The sequence below is a fragment of the Acomys minous genome (genome assembly GCF_964271855.1).
Source record: "Acomys minous genome assembly, chromosome: 7".
Taxonomy (NCBI): domain Eukaryota; kingdom Metazoa; phylum Chordata; class Mammalia; order Rodentia; family Muridae; genus Acomys; species Acomys minous.
The window spans coordinates 83,294,130-83,316,790 of NC_140488.1; the positions used below are offsets into that span (position 1 = coordinate 83,294,130).

The 22,661-nt window shown below is 43.2% G+C and overlaps 1 protein-coding gene across 1 annotated transcript in view; it reads left to right on the forward strand.

The window, feature by feature from the left end:
* The first annotated feature begins 209 nt into the window (after positions 1 to 209).
* Positions 210 to 22,661, forward strand: part of LOC311601239 (melanoma-associated antigen E1-like) — a 47,466-nt gene continuing 25,014 nt past the window's right edge. The window contains exons 1-4 of the mRNA XM_084788628.1: positions 210 to 292; positions 1,017 to 1,072; positions 1,185 to 2,238; positions 17,201 to 17,336. Coding sequence (XP_084644754.1) covers positions 1,211 to 2,238; positions 17,201 to 17,336 — 1,164 coding nt within the window. The 5' untranslated portion in view covers positions 210 to 292; positions 1,017 to 1,072; positions 1,185 to 1,210. The remainder of the gene's footprint in view (positions 293 to 1,016; positions 1,073 to 1,184; positions 2,239 to 17,200; positions 17,337 to 22,661) is intronic.

Here is a 22,661-nt window from a genome sequence, read left to right on the forward strand (position 1 = left end):
GATTAGTTATCCCCATGGTGTACTTTTAGAGGACCAAGAGCCCAGTGAGGGCTGAGGCAGGGCATGGAGGGCAGAGGCTGGGGGAGAGGGCGGGGACAGAGGCGGGGGCGGGGGCGGGGACCCTGGCCAGGGCAGCAGCAGGGCGGAGCCAGGGGGCGAGGGGAGGGTGCGGGGGGGGGGGGCGGAAGTGCAATACCTCAACTTCCTCTTCTCCCGAAGCCTGTCCGGAGCCTGTCCTAGGCCGTTGCCTCTGTGACCTGGCCTTGATCTGAGAAGTGTGGCCTTTCCTCAGGTGAGATTCTTTCCCTGGTGAAGGTCCTTTGAGTGAGGACCAGAGTTTAAACTGCCATTCCCACTATAGATTCCTAAATTCACACCTCACCCTGCACCAGCAACCGCCTCGTCCCACACTTTTCCACAGAATTCCTGAGTATGACAGTTAGGCCCAATTTTCATCATTGTTCCTTGTTCTTCGGGAGTAAAAGGTCTATATTAGAGCTTGGGAGCCTCACAGGAAAAAAAAATGGAAAGATGAGATCTCTATGGGTGTAGGGAGAGGCGAATTGTAAAAATAGAAGACTCCATGCTGTGTGTGGGTTTGGGTTCACGTAATTGTTCCCCCGTGCGGCATACGTGGGTCATGGGTCTGGCGGGCCTAAGAGTTAAGATACTACACTACATTGTCGTTTGGAGAATAAGGAGGTGGGAAATAAGTGGATAGTATTTCTGGGAAGGAACCGGGGCCTGGGGCATTGGGGAGGGTGCGAGGGCGGGCAGGGCGGGGCGAGGGGAGGGCCCGAGGGCGGGCGGGGCGGGGCTTGCAAAAGCATGGGCATATTTGGTTTCCACTGAATGGTGTCAGACTTTGAGGACAAACATTGTTTCAATCTCCCCTCATAGGTTTCTCTAGAAGTGGGGAATAAAATGGGTCCCTTTGGGAGCACTTCTTTTACCCTAGTAAGCTATGTCTGGGGTTAACAGGCAGTGACCTAACACACTCTTGATTCTCTCCACAGATTTCTCAGGGAGTGGACTGAAGAAGAGAAGAGGAACACAGTTTGAATCCAGAAAGGTGCCAGGAGAAATGCAGCTGGAGGGGGGCGGGGAGGCCCTCTTTAAAGGGACATTGCTCCCTACCTAAAGATGCTGACATAGTGCCATTCTCTCTCCCCTTTCCTTTCCAGCACTCCTGTCTGTTAGCCAGAGCATCATGCCTAGGGGCAACAAGAGCAAGAGCCGCTCGCGGGCCAAAAGGCAGCAGATGCGTGCAGAGAGCCAGAAAACCCAGGGTGCTCAGCCCACTGCTCAGGAGGAAGAAGCAGCCATGTCTCCTGGCCAGGGAGATGCCTCCAGCTCCCCTGATGTGTGCCCTCCTCGGGGGTCGCAGGAGGCCACATCCCAGGGCACTCCTGTATTACCTGTGCCCCACCCCGTTGGTGAGGCTGGCGCTCAGGCTTCTGTTTCAGGTGTCGATGAGAGACGCTCAAATGTCTCCACTATAGCAGACGCCATCCAGTCTGCACGCACAGATCCCATATCCAGGCAGGCCAGCAAGGTATTCCACTACATGCTGGAGAAGTACCAGGAGGATGAGCAGCCTGTGCAGGCAGATATGCTGAAGCTGATCAGCAGGAAGTACAAGCCTCACTTCACCTGGATCCTGGAGAAAGCCACCTGTCAGCTGGAGGTGGTCTATGGTCTGGAGCTGAAGGTTGACAACCCTAACATTCCCTCCTATGTCCTTGTTAGCAAGTTACCCATCCCCCCCGGGGCAAATGTGGGTGGCAGGAAAGAATTACCAAAGACAGGTCTCATACTGACCCTCCTGGGTATGATCCTCATGAAAGGCAACCATGCCAGTGAGCAGGAGGTCTGGGAGTTCCTCCATATGCAGGGGATATATCCTGGGAGGAGGCACTTAGTCTTTGGGGAGCCCCGGAGGTTCCTCACCAAAGAGCTAGTTGAGCAAAATTATGTGGAGTACCGCCAGGTGCCTGGCAGTGATCCCCCAAGCTATGAGTTCCTGTGGGGTCCCAGAGCCCGTAATGCAACCACCAAGGCAAAAGTCCTGGATGTTTTAGCTAAGATCAAAGATGCCATTCCTGGTTACTATCCTCAACAGTATGAGGAGGCTCTGAGTAACTGGGCTGAGAGAGCAGCAAGGAGACGTGAGGCTGGTCGTTACCGTGTTGCCAGGACTCTCTCCCATGCCCACGCTAGCAGCTCCTCCCACACTTAGCTAGCCCCTGGGGATAGTTGCCACTGTGCTGAAGAGCAGGCAGTCTTCTGAGTAGTGGGTTGTTTAGGGGTGGGAGGGAATGCACAAAGAGTGTATCTTCTTCTTGTTATGCATGGGAAAAGTACCCCTCTTTCCTCGTTACATTGCTGGCATCCCCGTAAGTGAAGATTGCTTTGTTTCATGTATACTTTTTGACCTCATGTCTGCAAAACTTCTTGCTCTCTGTCAAGTTTAAGAATAAGATGTTTGGGGTTTTAAATGGATTGTAAAACCTTCTCCACCGGTATCATCTCAGTAAGTCTAAGAAAACAAGGCATGGGAAAGAGTGTGATAGAATGCGATGTGCTACAGTTGGTGAAACAAAGTCAAGTGGTCAAGTCATCCATGTCTCTGTTGTCTTTGCCTTGAGTTTGTAATTTTAACCGAAGTAAAGTTGGTTTTATTACTTTAGTAAACTCTGTAAGAAAATAAACTGATACATTAAGCTTCATATCCAATCTCCCTGCCTTTTCATTATTTTCCCCCGTCAATCATTGGTCATTAGCCCTTTGGTAGCTCCTCTCCACCAACATTATTGTCGATGACAACAAAGATCCACCCACTGCCCACAGGAACTTAGAATTTAGCAGTAGCTACATATAAGGAACAGGGTAGAATTCTCTAAGATAAGTGGGGAATGCAAGAGAAAGAGTAGGAAGAGCAGGTTTCTGATTCAGTGCTGCTATGAGATGTCTGATTGCGATCATTTAGAGCCTTAGGGGATTTCCGTTCTGTCCACAGCAGGTAATTTAAGTGAAGCTGCTGCATGGTGGTTTGCCTGAGGTTGTGGGAGTGATGAGCAAGGCCAGATGCTCAGAAGAGGAAGGTGGGGACCCTGAAGCAGTGTGAATTGAAGAACAGTGACCACAGAGTGCATCCCAGCCTTTAAAGGCGAAGCTAGAACAGGAAACACGCCAGAAAGGCCCGCTTGGATTTTGAGTGTACCAGCATGAAATCTTGCTGGGGATAGAAATGACCAGAGTCCGTGTGTCTATCCCAGTACAGATGAAGACACTGCACAAGCCACACTGTGAAGTGCAGGGGTTTTCTGAGATAATGGATGACAATCTCTTGAGAAGAGGTTCCAAGAAGACACTTGTCTGTCTCTCAGAATGGGCGGCTCGAGCCAATTTCTCTATCTTTAAAGTGTGTTCAAATGAGGTTTCTTAAAGCATCATCTTCAGCCTTCTAGCCCAATATATGTGACAGACATATTTGTGAGGCAGGAACTATTGAGGACTTGCTCACGCTGTCTTGGCAGAGTTTGGCCATGGCTTCTGCCTGCATCTAAACTTGCCCATTGTGGGGCGGATTTCTTTCAGTGGCAGAACTGAGGACATTTTTGCCAAGCGGTTGCTTTGACACATTTGAAGCCCTCTCTACAAGGCTCATTGTAAACCTTCCCATTAGTCAGCAATCCCCTTCTTTATTCTGGGTCCTAACCCTGCCATTACATTCATGGGCATGAGTACCAGGGTTGAGAATGTGAGTGATCCTGGTAAGAACCTGCTCACAGCAATAACGCACCCTTGGAGGAAACTCTGTCTACTTGACCTTAAAATGAAAGCGCCTTTCAGTGGTATATTAGTTACTGTTCTGCTGCATTGATGAAGACCATGACCAAACATAACCTGGGGGAGGAAATAGTCAATTGTGTCAGGTGGCTTCTCCCACTGTTGTTGACACCTGAAGCTTTCCCCCATCATCTACATATGAAATGGAGCACGACAAATGATTTTCCCCCTAAAACACAAAAAGAAAAAAGAAAAAAATTCAAAACCAAAGAAAGGAAAAAAAAAAACAAGTACTTGTTAGGTTTTGGATGGGGCTGTGTTGCTCATGACAACACTCACACAGATTCCTGGGCACTAAGAGGTGTATTAGAAGAATTATTAATGCATGGTCACGCAGATAGCAGGGCGAAAGCAGGGCATGGGCTCTGAGAAGGGTTCAGGTACCCTGCATGGTGAGGTCTCTAAAGGGAATCAGAGTTTGTGTGGTGGGAGATGTATCCTTTTCTTACACATTTTGATAAGTGGGAGAAGTTCAGAGTGAAGCCCTGCATCCCTGCTCCCCGTTGTCCAGCAAGAAGGACAGATGGGAGTGAGGAGTAAGATGTGACATCCCTTTGATATATGTAAGCTTACTTTCTAGTTGAGCTGCTCTGGTGCCGAGAAGTCTGCTAGTTAGGGGCTCACAAACAACGTCCCAGGAAGGTGCCTGTCAGCGTCTGTGAGGAGAAGCGTGAGCAGAAGCTGGATTCTTATATTCTTAGACGCGCCAATAATGTGCTTGTACACTGACGTGGGGGAGAATACTGGAGCCTCTGTTTCTGTAGCTGTATTCCGTCTCTTTTGAACATGATTAGGGTAATACTACTTTTGCACCTAGCTATGCAAGAGTCTAGAAAAATTAGGTTGATGAATTTGACTTTGTATTTCTCGACTAATTTTCAGCTTACGTACACGGAGCACATCCTCATTGCCAATCCCTGTGGTGGTATTGAGATATTTAAAGACAAAGGTCTTTTTAACAGAATTTTGAGCATATGAACAGAAGTAACACCAATAAGATATGAGTTGCTCTTTCTAAGATATGATAATGTGAAAAGGGAGTGAGGGTGAGGGTGTTTTTCTTTTTTAAAGATTAATCTATTTATTATGTATACAGTGCTCTGCCTGCATGTACACCTGCTCATCTGAAGAGGGCATCAGATCTCGTTATAGATGGTTGTGAGCTACCGTGTGGTTGCTGGGAATTGAACTCAGGGCCCTTTGAAGAGCAGTCAGCGCTCGTAACCTCTGAGCCATCTCTCCAGACCCGTTTCTTTTGCTTTCTTTCTTTTCCCAGATAGGGTTTTTTGTAGACAGGGCTGTCCTGTAACTCACAGAGATATGCCTGCCTCTTTCCCCCTGAAGAATGAGATAACAGGAGTGCGCCATCATACCCTAGGAGAATATTTTTCTTTTCATTTCTTCTCTTTTATTATCATTGTCTTCTCTTCTCTTTCTTTCTTTCTTTCTCTCTTTCTTTCTTTTTCTTTCTTCACTGTACATCCTGGTTTTAGCCCCCCTCACTCCTCTGCTCCAAGGCCCACCCTCTCTTCTCCCTCCTCCCTTCCCTATTCCTCAGAAAAGGGGAGTCCCCCATCCACAACCCAGGTAATCAAGTTGCATCAGGACTGAGTTGGTCCTCTTCCCCTGCGTCCTGACAAGGCAGTCCCACCAGGGGGTAATGACCCAAAAGCAGGCAACAAAGTCTATGTCAGAAAAAGTCCCCACTACCGTAACCAGAGGACCCACATGAATCTTGAGCTGCCTATAGGCTAAGTCTGTGTAGGGGGTCTAGGTCCAGTCCATGCATGGTTCTTGGCTGGTACTTCAGACTCCATAGGCCCTTCTGGGCCCTGGTTACCTGGCACTGTTGGTCTTCCAGTGAGCTCTATCAGGGTTGTTCTACCTGAGGTTGTTTGTCTAATGCGAGTGATAACGTGGAAATATTCTAATCAAAGCAGTTTGGGCATTTGTGGATGAGCAAGTCCCATGGGGCATAATTTTTATTTTTCTTGAATGGGAGGATAGTTGGAAAAATGGAAGTATTAAGTAAGGGTACACACTCAGATGGAGTGCCAGAGAGTTGAAGGACAAAATCCTGGAGGTCTATGCTGCTGCTCTCATAAAGTATCATTCATGGAGATGCAGGGCATCGCCTAAAAGATGTTTAATTATCACAGTTTGGAAGCCTCCGAAGTACAAGGTCAAGGTGGCTACAGATTCAGTTCCTGAGGAGTTGGGCGTAACCTTACTGCCTTGAATGAGATGGAGTAGGTGGAGAGGGAAGAGGAAAAAAGGGAAAAGTGAGAAGGAAAACAGGATGTGAGGGGCACAACCAAGAGAAATGAGACGAGGGGAAAAGAGAGGAGAGGCAAGCAAAAGAAAGTTTATTCACCTATTTATTAAAGGTAAATTAATCTCAATATGGAGATTGAATATCATCATATGATTAAAACATGCTTACGTCCATAGCCCTTTAAGCACTTTACCCTGTTTCAGGTTAAAACAATAGAATCCAAGCTTCCAAGTTTATTTCATCAAAATCGTATTTTCGCACTTGAAACATAGTGAGAATTAAAAATCAAAAATTTCTTAAAATCAACCCATACCTTTGAAAATAATCTAGTGAAATGGATGTTCAAAAAGCAAATAATAAAAAAGAGAAAATAGCGGGTGCACCATGTGAAGAATGAGGGAGGCATAATGTGTGGTGTAAACTACCACACAAAGATGATGTCCATCTGTGGAAAGAAATACCACCATAGAGCAGGGTTGTTGTCAACCAGAGGTATAAGGCAGGGGCTGTCTCACCACTGAGAACAGAGGGAAGCCTCCAAAGGAACATGCTGTGAAGAGCCACCTGCAGGTAAGAGTATAAGGATTGTGTACCCAGGAAGTCTCAGAAAAAGGATGTTGGAATGGTCCAGAGAGCTCCTGTAGGCAGAATAACCATCTCCTGCATCCTGTTCACTTGTAGGTACCATGGGCCTGGAAGGAGCAGGCCCCTAAGAAAGCGAATCCTGAGAGCAAGAACTTGATTTTTATTTATTTGTTGTGGTTTTTTTATCTTTATTGGTTTGTGTTAACTACTAAAACCTCCTTATTAAATTGGGAGCCATTTTGTAATACTGAGAGAAGTCATTCCAAAGGCCGAACGTCTACTTGAGCTGTGAGAAGTGAAGGGATGTGAGTGTGAGTGATTAAAAAAAAAATTAGAACCAAAGTTATGGCCCCGGTAATTTATATATTTTGTACCATTATCTGGTTTATTTTGACTTTTTTAGATGTCCTTAAAAGGTGGAATACAAAGTACTGGGTTTAATGATTGAATGTTTTTTACAAATTTTTGTTGATTCTGGTGCTTCACCTTTCTTCCCTGTTCCTATGATTTGTGCTCCTTCTGGTCCCCCCTCCTTCAGTCAGGACCTTCCCTTCTGGTTTATTTTGTTCATTTTTCTCTCTTCTTAAAAAATGGCTCTTTTCCTTTTTTAACTATTTTACAATAATTTTTGAAATTTTCATACAGGTGTACAATGTCTTTTGATCGTATCCATCCCTGACACCCTTCTCCAAGTTCCTCTGGACTGCCCTCACCATGCCTTCTATCTCATGTTCTTTTCTTATTTTAATCATGTGCTGAATCACAGCACAGTGATACCCAAATGTTCATGATGGAAGGACATACACTGGTCAACCCACCAGGATCCAGTGCCTTAAAGGAGGACAATTTTCTCCCTCAGGAGCTGTAAGCTACCAGTAGTTCCTTTGCTAAGGGTAGGTCCTAATGATCTGCTCTCCCATCCATGCTGGTATATTAATGGGCTTGACCTTGTGGGGGCCTTATGCAGGTAGCCATAGCTGTAATGAGGGCTTGTGTCCAATGACATGTCATGGCCAGAAGACGGCATCTCACAGCACTTCTCCATGTCTTCTGGCTCTGCCAATCATATTGCCCCCTCGTCAATGTTTCTTTTTGAGGGCAGCATAGTGTGGCATAGATGTTCCATTCGGAGCTGAGTATTCCACAGAGATTTGTTCCCTACACTTGGACAAATTGAGAGTTTCTGTATTAACTGCTGTCCACAGCAAAAAGAAGCTTCTCTAATGAGGGCTGAGAGTTGGTTTAATCTATGGATATAGAGATAAGTATTTAAAAAGCAGTTTGCTACCACATCAATTTAGCAAACTAGCGGTACAGGTTTTCCATTAGTCCCTGTGAGCTTCCTTCCTATGTGTTTGTGGGTATATTTAAAGTGCCAGGAAAGAATTTCCTCAGGTTGGTGTTCTGATAAACCACTGAGCAAAACATGTGTACATGAAACATTCAAAATATAACACAAATTGGTCTGTTGCACTGTAGCTCTACTTGGGGATAGGGTGTGTCAGATTCAAATAGGTATAACGAAAACAAATAAATAAATCATGTTTTAAATATTTTAGTAAATAAAGGTGTCTAATATATAAAGATGTTTGAGGCATGAGTAAAAGATCAAATGAGTGAATAATACTTCTGGGTGAAGCATTGGAGGCACTAGGTTAAAAGGATAAGGAACGTTCAGTCAGACAACAGCAGAAAATTTTTCTCAAATATGGGTATATATATATAATTTCCACAGGAAGCATTAAGAACACCAAATAGACACGACTAGGATGTCACACTACGTGATGTTACAGTTAAACTACCAAAATAACAGAACCAAGGAAGATTACTGAAAGTTGAGACAGAAAATCCAACTCAGGAAGGGAAATCATGAAATTGGAACATCAACTAAGACATCAAAAACCACAGTGTTATTAGCAGTTAGAAAGAAATGATGCCTCACGAATTGTGGAAGAAAATATTCGTGCAATATAGTAATTCTTAACACTGTTATGATTCAGGATAAAAAGAGCAGAATAAAATAAAAACAATTCATGACTACCAGGCCAGTGGTATAGAAGACAGGGAAGAGCAAGAAAGAGAAGAATAAAACTCATCAGTGTCTGACTAAGTAACTAAGTAAACCTTATTGGACAGTGGATACCAAATGAGAATTAGAAAACCCTTGAATATTAATTCAGTAAAATATCAAACTTGTAATATAAATGAAGAAAGTAAGCAATCTAGTGTACTTGAAATCAATAGAGGAAAACCAGCGAAGGGTGGGACGTAATCCATCGTAATCCATACAGTTCACTAATCATCCATAGTGTAGATGGTCTGGGTCATCCAATAAGGATATTTTCAGACTATCTGTTGTTGTCAGCAGCCAATATACATATGGATGGATGATGAAATGATGCAAACTGATATTCCTAGAAAAGGAAATCTACAAGAATGTGGGATGAGTTGACTGTGGATTTTAAACCACATTCAAGTGTGTGTGTGTGTGTGTGTGTGTGTGTGTGTGTGTGTGTGTGTGTAAGCTTGTTACCTATTGTAAAAGGGTATGATCCAGAAAGAAAGTGTAAGAATTTCAAATAAATATGCACTGACTTCTCGGGCACCCAAGTTCACGGAGCACTCTTGGAGATAAAAGCACATAAGGCCCCAACACAATAAATGTTAGAAAAACTTCACAAAGAAACATCAGAGTTCAGTTACAGTATCGAACAAATGGCCTTTAGAAACTTTATATCCACAGAATACACATACTACTGAACAGTACTAATAATGCACATCCATAATCATAGTACGGAACATAAACAGATTGAAGAGTAATACTCTCCACAACTGAAAGGCCTTGAAAACTGCTGTGTCTTTTCATGATGCATGTATAGAAGAAACTGGGTATAGAAGGAGCATGTTTCAACATAAAACCTATGTATCACAAGTGATACATAGACAATATCGTGTGGATTTAGGGAACGCTAAAAGCATTTCAGTTTTAAAATCAATAAGGCTAAAATCAAAAATTCAAGCGACACCACATGCTGTCGAGGATGTGGAGAAAGAGGAACCCTCCTTCATTGCTGATGTAAATGCAGACTAGTACAGCCACTTTGGAAATCTGTCTGGCGCTGTCTCAGAAAACTGAGAATAGGGCTTCCTCAAGACGCAGCTATTCCACTCTTTGGAATACACCCAGAAGATGCTACAGCGTACCACAGGGACATATGCTCAACCATGTTCATAGCGGCCTTATTCATAATAGCCAGAACATGGAAAAAAGCCTAAGTGTCCCTCAGTAGAAGAATGGATAAAGAAACTGTGGTAAGTTTACACTATGGAATACTACTAAGCTATTAAAACAAGGAACTCCCGAAATTTGTCGACTAATGGATTGAACTAGAAATGGACCCTAGCCCAAGGGGCAGGTCTCATGAAAGTCTTCATTTACCGGGAAAGTGGGATAGAGGTGAGGGCATCCTATTGGGACTCTAGATGAGAGAAATAGAGGAGATAGGGAAATAGATGCATCCAGAGGGTCCTAGAAACCTACAAGAACACTATGATGGGCAGACCTGGGCACAGGGATTCTGCTCGATCTATGGCACCGACCACGGACAATACGTGCAGTCATCATCAAACCCCTACCCAGATCTAGCCAAGGGACAGAACATTCTTCACACTTGAGTGGAGACTGGGGACTGACTTTCACACGAACTCTGGTGCCCCATATTTGGACATGCCCCCTTGATAGGGAGGCCCAATGGCACTCGGAGGAAGGATAGCAGACTACCAAGAAGAGACTTGATACCCTAGCACCATATTCAGGGAGAGGCGGCCCCCCTAAGTCATAGTCATAGGGAAGGGGAATGGGGTGAAAATGGGAGGGAGGGAGGAATGGGAGGATGCATGGGATGGGATAGCAAATGAGATTATTACGAATGATTTCATTTTTCAATAAAAAAAGAAAAAATTAAAAAAGGAAAATAAAATAAAATCAATAAGGACAAAGTTGTCTATTTTTTCTACCCTTATTGATTGTGCTACCCAAAATTTGAGGTAGAACAAAAGTAAAGAGAAAAAGAAATAAGAGGTAAAGCAATAAGCAATGAAGCTTTCTCCCCTTTCCTTTATGTCACACAGTAACATTGCTGAGAAAAACAATTCTGTGGAGGGAGCCCTCAACATGAGGCATTCTGTTTAGAAAGAAATATTGGTTGTAAAATCTCCAAAGATACATTTTGACTTCACTTTTAGTTATCATTTACTATCATAATGATAGTTTTCAGGAGTCTTGATGTTTACAGGGTTCCAGAACCTCTCCAATCCATCCTTTCTGGGACATATCTCCCCCAGTTTCTTTACTTCTAAAGCTCAAGGCTCCAGTGAGCATCTCCCACACGGTTGGTTGGCCACTTACTGTGCCTGTATGTCTGTAAATCTTATGTCTATCTTGCTGGAGCCAGTATATCACAAAAGTGAGAATGATGCTTTAGCAGTGTGTAGGACTAACTGTGACTGCCAAGAGACTGGGGAATAACTTTTCTAATGTGTCCTTACCAAGCACTGATTACATATGGAAAGGTGACACACACAGGCTCTGTCTGAGGTAAAAGTCATTCTTCGGAAATCCTTTATTTCCTAAGGCATCCTCTCTTTCAGTACTAAGGAAATTTTTGTTTGTTTTATTTCGTTTGACACAGTGTTTCCCCAGGTAACAATCCCCGCTCTCCTGGAACTCACCATGTAGACCAAGCTCCCCTTGAACTCAAAGAGATCTGAGTGCTGGGATGAAAGACATGCACCACCAATGTCTGGAAGGGCTGGGGAATTTTAACACGTGGCAGCACACAGCCTGTAAGTACTGCTCTAGGAGTGTGCTTGATCCCGGGTAATTTATAAAGAAGGTATACTTACTTGTCAGATATATAAAGACTCAGAGTATTACACATAAATAAAAAATTACATACAGCAAGAAGAACCATGAAACAATCAGGGATTATAAGAATGTTACATTCACAGTGTTTTGGTTAATTGTATTTGGCAGCCTTGAATAAAACGTCTTTCCTATCTTGGTGATTCCAAAACTCTGAATGAGAATCAATATCCATCATACCTCATCTCTGTCAAATTAAAACATCTATCTAGACCTAGAAACATCTTAACCCCTTAATGGCTGAGGCTAACTCCAAGACTAAACTATCTGGTCTTCAACTCCATCAGAGACTTGAGAAGGAATGGAACTTAATTATTTGAGTGAACCAGGAGTGCAGGTTAGCAGCTTCATATATATATATGTGTGTGTGTGTGTGTGTGTGTGTGTGTGTGTGTGTGTGTGAAGAAAAGGAGGGAAAACAACATTTCCCGTGTCTTAGACTTCAAATATTTCATCCTCTAAATGATTTGATGAACACTGTCTGTGTATGAGTCAGAATCCTCTTGTTTTACATTTCTAGCTACCATTCACATTAGCAGTAAGCTCCCTGTCTACATCAGACTCTGATCCACTCGAGTCAACAGAACAAGCTCTGCCACCACTCGGAGGAGATGGGGCAATCTTTTTCTCCTCATGACATTATTTCTCTTCATTTTGTGTTATATAAAACTAAATGATGTATAATGTGACATGCTAAGACTATTATAATTGGTTGAGGACATTCTTGTTCAATGTTCATCTGGTCCCAAACATTTACTTCTCGTTCTGTAGGGATGGTATCATCCCATATGAGGGACGATGAGGAAAACATTCCATTTCTTCTCATATAATTTCAGCATCTAGAAACTGAAATAATATGAGGCAAATGTTAAGATGATCCCTATGGGTTACACGAAAATGGGAAAAGAAATCAGCGAGGAGCACAGTAACTTTTCTCAGACAAGTTAGTGAGAACCTAAGTGAGTGTTAAGTCAGCATGTGATGCAACGGGAAGTAAATTACATGTGAGCCATGTGAGGCCATAAGACTGGTGAGCAGAAGCCATGCAGAAGCAGTGTTGGAGGAGAACATAATGGAAACCCACCCTGTAGAGGAGGGCCTACAATTAACCTGTGGTATTGTGCAGTGCTGAGCAGTTGGTACAATTGGAAACTGCAAGTGGCCTAAGCGTAAGTCCTCCCTATACTTTACTTCCAAGTAGGTACTCCCTGATAAACAACCATGTTTATCTGGAGGAGCAAGAACTCTTCTTGCTTATTCCTAAGCATTGGGCCTCTCTGTCCCACCAGCCTTGACAATTGCTGAAACAAGAAGTCATTCTTCCGTAGGCATTAAGTGTTTCTATGCCATGATGTATAAATGCTGCTGCCCGTTAGATCCTGCTTGCTTTTTGTTTGTTTGTTTGTTTGTTTGTTGTTTTGTTTTGATTTGTTTTTTTAAAAATAACAATCCCTATGTGACCCAAAGGTGTAAGTTAGGATGATGCTTACTACTGCTGTCAGCCATGGTAAAAGAGCAACAACTGGTTTGATCAATACAGTGCCTTTGACTGCCACAAAACGGTCCTGTGAAAATTTCTCCTTCATAGACGGAGTGGGTCATTAAAGCACGTTCTTATGAATGGTTTAGGATCAGACATATTCTAGAAATAAACCTCTGTAAAGGATAAAGTATTCACTTGCTTAGTCTACCATAAAAGTACCACAGGCTGAGTGACTTAAAGGCAGAAATTCATTTTCTCACAGTTACGGAAGCTAGGAGATCAAGATCAAGGTGCCATTATTATGGACTTTGTGTGAGATCTCTTTCTTCATATTTTCTCTTCATGTCTCTTCACATGGTGGGGCATTTGTGGATATTGATGCTGTGTGGCTTCTTGTGTGCACGATTCACTTCATTTGAGGTCACGCCTGTGCCCCAGTATTAGTGTTTAAGAGTTTAGTCTTAAAGTCTTTATCTCTGAGAAGAGTTGCCTCTGACTTAATGAGGGTAAAAATTCAACGTGATAAATGTTAGAGAGAGAAAGTTGAAGTTCAGCATCCAATAGGCAAGAATTGGTGGTATCTTTGTCTAATCTCAGTGTAGTGTAACATAACTAAATCAGCTGGACTATGTGTGCTCTCGACTGGAGTTTCTCAAAAGTAAGAGCATATTTTGGCTCTGTTAGCATTATGTCAGATTAGGTTTTTGACTACAAAAAATAAAATCTCAGACATGGTGGTGATATTACCTGAGTAGAGAAAGAGTCACACCTGAAGTTCTTGAAACACAAAACATCTGCCAGCCTTGTGACTAGGATTTTCTAGAGGACGTATATTCTAATGATTTTACGTTATTGGTTTGATATGATTGAGCTTTTGTAGCAGAACATCTTAGGCTATGTGGCTCTAAAAGCAATTTTATTTTCCTTGATAGTCTGGAGGCTATGGAAGATCAAGGTGCTGGCAGAATTGGTATCTGGTGAGATCTCCTTTTCAGACAAATGTAAATCTGTGTCCTCATATGGTGGCAATAGAAAAAGTAAAAAGTTTTTTTTTCTGGCTTGTTCTTATAAGGACACTATAAGAATCCTGAGGCAGTCCCACCCACATGATTTCCACTAGCACAATTGTCTTTCAAAGTCTCTATTTCGTAATTCTGCCACATTGCAATTAATGTTCAACTTACGAACTAAGAAAATGGTGGTGCAGGCCTGTAACTCAAGCTGCTTGGGAGGCTAAGTCAATAGCATCTTAAGTTTGTAGGCTGTTTGGGTTGCATAGTGAGTTAAAAATCAGCCTGAGCAACTTAGAAGGGCCCCACAAGTAATGCTGGAAAACATGACCAAGTTACATCACTCCTAATCATATGCCCAAAGATTCTACATCTAACTAGATACTTGCCCATTCAGATTCATTGTTGCTGTATTCACAATAACAAAGAAACTGAATTAGTTTAGACATCCATGAACATAAAAAGTGGATAATGAAAATGTGCTCATTATACACAACAGACTTTTATTAATAGATAAAGTGAAATTACTGGAGCTGGAACGTTGGCCCGGGAGTTAAAAGCACTTGCTGCTCTTGCAAAGAACACGTGTTTGATTCCTGGCATCGGCATGGCAGCTCACAACCATCTGTAACTCCAGTTCCAGGGAATACAATGCTCTCTTCTGATCTCCACAGGCACCAGGCATGCACATGGTGCAGATACCCATGCAGGGAACACACACACACACGCTGCGCCTGTGCGTGTGCACGCTGTGCCTGTGCGCGTGCTCGCGCGCCCGCGCCCGCGCCCGGGTGCGCACACACAGACACACACACAAACACACACACACACGCACAATCTGATCATCTTAATTAAGAAAGGAAAAGTTAAAATTGCAGGACAAAAAATGGGACTCGTAAACATTGTATGGTATAACACAAAGTAAGAAAGACATATATTATATGTTCTCCCTATGTGGATCTTAGTTTCTAAATTGTCAACTGTGTGTATCTAGGGAATAAATGTGAGTTTTCCCTGGGTTAAATGCCATGTGCCACCAAAATAAATAAATAGGTAAATAAATAAATAAATAAATGAAATTTAAAAAAAAATAAAGAAGGAAAACACATTTCCACATGTGAGGTTTAAGGACCGTAAATGCTGATGGCATAAAAAGGCTTATCAAAGTCAGTTGGGTAAAACATAAACCGTAAGATTCCTGAGTTGTTATGACAGTGATGGAGGATGGAGCAGGGACACATCACTAATCAGAAATCACCTAGTGTTGTGTTATTCCACTACTGCCAGAGTTGAGTGTATTTACTGATCTTTATTCATCTTTTCTCCTCCTAAAGGCCTCTAAGTACATTTCAGTTGATTTATTAAAAAATATTTTAGCTGAAAGTATTGTGATTGGATCCATAGTAGAGGAAAAGAGAACAGCAAATTAAATAAGGAGAATAAATAATGAGAAATGCATTTTTCATGACAAAATGAGTAACCAAGTTGATATTAATTTATTTCCCACGATTAAGGAGATGAAGTGGTGGAAACAACATAAATATAATTCTTATGGTATTATGTTCTCTTTTTTTCCTTTTTTAAAATACACTTTGTTAATTTATTCATATTACATCTCAATGGTTATCTCATCCCTTGTATCCTCCCATTCCTCCCTCCCTCCCATTTTCCCCTTACTCCCCTCCCCTGTGACTGTGACTGAGGGGGACCTCCCCCCCATAAATGCTCATGGGGTATCAAATTAATTTTAAACTAAAAAATAAAGTGAACAAATTTCTTTGAAAAGTTTCTGTATAGGTCTCATCTGCTCACACATCAAAGTGTGAATGTATTTACATAATACAATAACTGGATTCAATTTGTCGTATTTTTTTAAAAGTGTACACAGATCTTTACTCTTATCTCAGCCTGGATTTATTCCATAAGCCACTTTATGCAAACGTGTTCTATCTGATGAGAGTTTAACTCAGTAATGACCCTCCGGACAATATTGTTTCATTTGAAATGGTGCTCTTTTTCTGATGGGCCAAATCAAAATAATGATAATAATAACAAAATATCTTGATATTCACGAAAAAAAAGTATCTAACAAGATAACTTGTCATTTTCCTGCAGTAATTGATATTTTAAAAGAGTTTACAAAAATGGAGTGTGCATAATAGAGAAAAGGAAAAGGTCATAGAGTATTTATCCTGAATGACACTTTTCGGCACCAAGCCCAACATCTTACTCTTGAACTTCCCCATCAGCCAATAATCCTGAGAAACCGACTTGCTCCAGTGGTCACAAGAGTATGCAGGAGTTTGCCATTTTTTGAAGAAACCATATTCATGAGCAATGATGTGGAGCCTAGATAATTTCTCTTCCCTGCCCCACCTTTATTGTTGCTGTTGTTTTGTTTGATTTTGTTTGTTTCTTTATGTTTTGGTTTTGTGGTGCCTTTTGTTTGTTTGTTTTTTTCCCCCAAGACAGGGTTTCCTCTTTGTAGCTTTGAGTGTCCTGGACGCGCTTTGTAGACCAGGCTGGCCTTGAACTCACAGGGATCCTCCTGCCTCTGCCTCCCCAGGTGCGGGGATTAAAGGAGTGTGCGCCACAGCTCCCTGCTGGCCCAGATCATTTGTAAGAACACCCAATCATAATAGTACACTCAAGAGATTTCCCGTTACCTGCACTTAGGCCAAGGGAAGCTATGTTTCATCCATCATACGGACTTCCTTAATGAGGATCTTAGAAGAGTGGTTTTTTCGAGACAGGGTCTCTCTCTCTGTGTCGCCCTGGCTGTCCTGGACTCACTTTATAGAGCGGGCTGGCCTCGAACTCACAGCGATCCACCTGCCTCTGCCTTCCGGGTGTTGGGACTAAAGGCATGCGCCACCAACACCACTGGGCTTCAGAGGAGGTCTTGAAGTCTTACTAGCCAGAGTGCCAGCCAACTCAGCCTAAAGCACCACAAAGTATCCAGACTTCTCTGAGACTGAGGGAGCCCACTCCCCCCACACGAGAGGAGGCGCCAGAAGAGTAGTGCACGCCATCCCCCATGAGCCTCTCTTCCTTCACGTTGCTTTTCTTAGTGACTCACTTCCTCCTCGGAGCCTCAGGACCCACTTCGAGGCTGGGGGGAGACGCGATGCTCCCGCGCCCCAGCCAAAGGCAACCTCTACTTCAGCAGGCGCAGTGAAACAGGTCCAAGCTTCAGCCAGTGTCAAGGTGAGGAGATGAGTGGGACTGAGGAACGCCCAGCCCCCCAGTTAGAACCCCTAAAGCTTTATTTTCCTTCTCTTAGTCACCCGAAAAGAGCGCCCCCTCCCTGCTCCCAAGAGTTCCACGAGGGAACTAGGGGGCGTCCTCGGTCTCCTCGGTCCTCACAGGATTGAGGCACACCATTCACCTATCTTAAATGAGAACACCCACAACACCCTGCCACAGATACACCGTCTTTTATTTAATTTTTGATTTATGCCCACTGAAAAAGAGCCTCGCTTTCTCCACAACTTTCTCCTGGGGAAATGTCGCGTTCGCCATGGCGCAACCTCTCCTTAGGCCCCCCGCCGATGCCCTTGTGTTAGTCATGGCCCTATCTCAGAGAATAGTGTCCTTAGTCCCCGTCCTTCAGTCCTTCAACCCCACAAGCTGTGCCCTTCGTTCCGAATGACTTTTCTGTGACTTTTTAAGCTTCTGTCGGTTTAGAAGACAGGCCTTCCGTCCACGACCAAAAGCGGGCAAGGGGTGGGGGAGGAGCAGGACATCGCGGGTTTTTCCGCCATCTTCGAGGGTTTAACGTGTCTTGCTCAAAGACGCTGAATCTTCCAATTTAGAAAAGCCCTGGGTTCACTCTCAGCTGAGGGACTTCTCGAGCAACTACACAACTACCACCACTTGCACTTTTGTCCTCGGTCCTTTTTTATTATTATTATTTATGTGTTGGTTTTTCTAGACAGGGTTTCTCTGTGTAGCCTTGGCTTTCATGGACTCACTTTGTACACCAGGCTGGCCTTGAACTCACAAAGATCTGCCTGCATCTGCCTCCTCCAGTGCTGAGATAAAAGGTATGCAGCCGCTCCGGCCGGCTGACTTTTTGTTCTGTTATTTTATTTTATTTTATTTTATGTTTTTGTTATTTTTCGAGACAGGATCTCTCTGTGTAGCCTTCGCTTTGCTGGACTCACTCATTTTGTATACCAGGCTGGCCTCGAAGTCACAGAAATCTGCCTGCATCTGTCTCCCCCAGTGCTAGGAGTAAAGCTGGGCAGCCGCTCCGACTGGCTGACTTATCTTTATTTTATTTTATTTCATTTTATTTTTTGGTTTTTTGGAGACAGGGTTTCTTTGTGTGGCCTTGGATTTGCTGGACTCACGCACGTTGTACACCAGGCTGGGCTCAAAGTAACAGATATATCTTCCTGTCTCTGCCACCCCCAGTTCTGGGATTAGGGTGTGCAGCTGCTCCGACTGGCTGACTTATTTTATTTTACTTTATTTTATTTTGGTTTAGCTTATTGTACTTTTTTGGCTTTTTCGAGACAGCGTTTCTTTATGTGGCTTGGGCTTTGCGGACACACTCACTTTGTACACCAGGCTGTCCTCAAAGTCACAGAGGTCTGCCTGCCTCTGCCTCCCCCAGTTCTGGCATTGAAAGTGTGCAGCTGCTCTGCTTGGCCGACCTGTTTTTATTTTATTTTATTTCCTTTTTTGTTTGTTTGCTTGGCTTACTTTGAGACCGGGACACTCTGTGTATCCTTGGATTTCCTAGACTCACTCGCTTTGTACACCAGGCTGTCCTTGAACTCACAGAAATCTGCCTGCATCTGCCTCCCCAAGTGTTGGGATTAAAAGTGTGCAGGCCCTCCGCCCTGGTGACTTATTTTTATATTTATTATTTTTGTTTATTTATTTATTATTTTTAGAGACTGGGTTTCTTTGTGTGGCCTTGGATTTCCTTGACTCACTTTGTCCACCAGGATGGCCTTGAACTCACAGAAATCTTGCTGCCTCTGCCTCCCTGAGTTCTGGCATTAAAGATGTAGAGCCGCTCTGCTTGACTGACTTATTTTTACTTTATTTTATTTTGTTTTGTTTTGTTTTATTTTCCTTTATTTCATTTTTTGGTGTTTTAGAGACAGGCTTTCTTTGGGTAGCCTTCGCTTTGCTTGACTCACTTTGTACACCAGGCTGTGCTTGAACTCACAGAAATCTGCCTGCCTCTGCCTCCCCCAGTGCTGGCATTAAAGGTGTGCAGCTGCTCCACCAGGATTACTTTGTTTTATTTTATTTGATATTGGTTTAATTTCTTTCATTTTTTGGTTTTTTAGAGACAGGGTTTCTTTGTGTAGCCTTGGCTTTGCTGGACTCCCTCACTTTCTGTACCAGGCTGGGCTGGAACTCACAGATGTCTACCTGCATCAGCCTCCCACAGTGCTGTCAGTAAAGGTGTGCAGCCGCTCTGCCCTGTGGACTTTCTTTATTTGCTTTGCTTTGCTTTGATTTTGGTTTACTATATTGTATGTTTTGGTTTTTTCGAGACAGGGTTTCTTTGTGTGGATTTGGCTTTGCGGACACACTCACTTTGTACACCAGGCTGTCCTCAAACTCACAGATGTCTGCCTGACTCTGCCTCCCCCAGTTCTGACATTGAAGGTGTGCAGCGGCTCTGCTTGGCTGACCTGTTTTTATTTTATTTTATTTTATTTTATTTTAGTTTAGTTTTTGTTTGTTGGGCTTTTTTTTTTTTTGAGACAGGGTCTCTCTGTGTATACTTGGCTTTCCTGGACTCACTCACTGTGTACACCAGGCTGGCCTCAAACTCACAGAACTCTGCCTGCCTCTGCCTATCCAAGTGCTGGGATTAAAGGTGTGCAGCTGCTCCACCCAGGTGACTTATTTTGTTTTTCCTTTACCTTATTTTATTTATTAATTACTTATTTTTTTTCAAGACTTGGTTTCTTTGTGTTGCCTTACATATCCTGGACTCACTTTGAACACCAGGCTGTCCTCGAACTCACAGATGTTTGCCTGCATCTGCCTCCCTCGGTCCAGGTATTAAAGGTGTACAAGCACTCCACCCACCTGACTTATTTTTATTTTATTTTACTTCTTTTGTTTGTTTGTTTGTTTTTGTTTTTGTTTCGAGACAGGGTCCTTACGTATAGCCTTGGCTTTGGTGGCTTCAATCACTTTGTACACCAGGCTGGCCTCAAATTCACAGCTGTCTATGCGCATCTACCTTCCCAAATTCTAGCATTAAAGGGGTGCAGCCGTTGTACCTGGCTGACTTCTTTTTATTCTATTTTATTACTTTTTGTTTTTGTTGTTATTTTTTGGTCTGTTTTTGTTCTTGAGATAGGGTCTGTCTGTGTAGCCTTGGCTTTCCGGGACTCACTCACATTCTACAACAGGCTGGCCTTGAACACACAGAAACCGGCCTGCCTCTGCCTCCCCCAGTGCTGGCTTTACAGGTATGCAGCCACTCCACCGGGATTACTTAGGTTTATTTAATGTATACATTTTTTGGTTTGTTTTGGTTTTTCATTGTTTTAGTTTTTTAGAGACAGCGTCTCTCTGTGTAACCTTGTCTTTGCTGGACTCACTCAATTTATCCACCAGGCTGTCCTCGAACTCACAGATGTCTGTCTGCATCTGCCTCCCCCAGCGCTGTCAGTAAAGGTGTGCAGCCGCTCTGGCTGGCTGGCTGAAATTTTTTGATGGGATTTGGTTTGATTTGATTTTGGTTTAGGTTTTTTCTTTGTTTTTTGTTTTGGTTTGGTTTTTTGGTTTTTTTCAAGACACGGTTTCTTTGTGTGGCCTTGGCTTTGTGGACTCACTCACTGTGTACACCAGGCTGTCCTCAAACTCACATATGTCTGCCTTTTTTTGAGACAGGGTCTCTCAGTATATCCTTGGCTTTCTGGACTCACTCACTTTGTACACCAGGCTGTCCTCAAACTCACAGAAATCTGCCTGTATCTGCCTGGCCAAGTGCTGGGATTAAAGGTGTGCAGGCTCTCTGCCCTGGTGACTTACGTTTATATTTATTTGTTTGTTTATTTACTTATTATTTTTTGAGACTGTGTTTCTTGTGTGGCCTCTCCCTCCTCCAGTGCTGGCGTTAAAGGTGTAGAGCCGCTCTGCTTGACTGACTTATTTTTACTTTATTTTATTGTATTTTATTTTACTTTATTTTACGTTGTTTTATTTTTTGGTGTTCGAGAGACAGGCTTTCTTTGGGTAGCCTTGGCTTTCTTGGACTCCCTAACTTTCTGAACCAGGCTGGCCTGGAACTCACAGATGTCTGCCTGCATCTGCCTCCCGCAGTGCTGTCAGTAAAGGTTTGCAGGCGCTCTGCCAATCTGACTTACTTAATTTTGGTTTACTTTACTGTATTTTTTGGTTTATTGAGACAGGATTTCTTTGTGTGGCTTGGCTTTGCGGACTCACTCACTTTGTACACCAGGCTGTCCTCCAACTCACAGATGTCTGCCTGCCTCTGCCTCCCCCAGTTCTGGCATTAAAGGTGTTCAGCTGCTCGGCTTGGCTGGCTTATGTTTATTTTATTTTATTTTATGTTTCTTTGTTTGGCTTTTTTGAGACAGGGTCTCTCTGTGGAACCTTGGCTTTCCTGGACTCACTCACTGTATACACCAGGCTATCCTCAAACTCACAGAAATTTTGCTACCTCTGCCTCCACATGTTCAGACATGAAAGGTGTACAGCCACTCTGCTTGGCTGACTTATTTTTGCTTTCTTTTCTTTTCTTTTATTTTCCTTTATTTTCTGGTGTTTTTGAGACAGGTTTTCTTTTGGTAGCCATGGCTTTGCTTGACTCACTCACTTTGTACACCAGGCTGTGCTCGAACTCGCAGAAATCTTCCCACCTCTGCCTCCCCCATGCTAGCACTAAAGGTGTGCAGCTGCTCCACCAGGATTACCTAGTTTTATTTTATTTGATATTGGTTAATTTTTTTTCATTTTTTGATTCTTTAGAGACAGGGTTTCTTTGTGTAGCCTTGGCTTTGCTGGACTCCCTCACTTTCTGTACCAGGCTGGCCTCAAACTCACAGATATCTGCCTGCATCAGCCTCCCACAGTGCTGTCAGTAAAGGTGTGCAGCCACTCTGCATGGCTGCCAGATTTTATTTTATTTTATTTTTTGTTTGTCTATTTCTTTATCTTTTTTTGAGACAGGGTCTCTCAGTATATCCTTGGGTTTCCTGGACTCACTCACTTTGTACACCAGGCTGGCCTCAAACGCACAAAAAGCTGTCTGAATCTGCCTTGCTAAGTGCTGGGATTAAAGGGATAGAGAAGCTCCAACCTGGTGAGTCCACCAGGCTGGCCACAAACTCACAGAAATCTCATTGCCTCTGCCTCCCCCAGTTCTGGCATTAAAGGTGTAGAGCCGCTCTGCTGACTGACTCATTTTTACTTTATTTTATTTTATTTTACTTTATTTTATTTTTTGGTGTTTTAGAGACAGGGTTTCTTTGGGTAGCCTTGGCTTTGCTTTACTCACTCACTTTGTACACCAGGCTGTGCTTA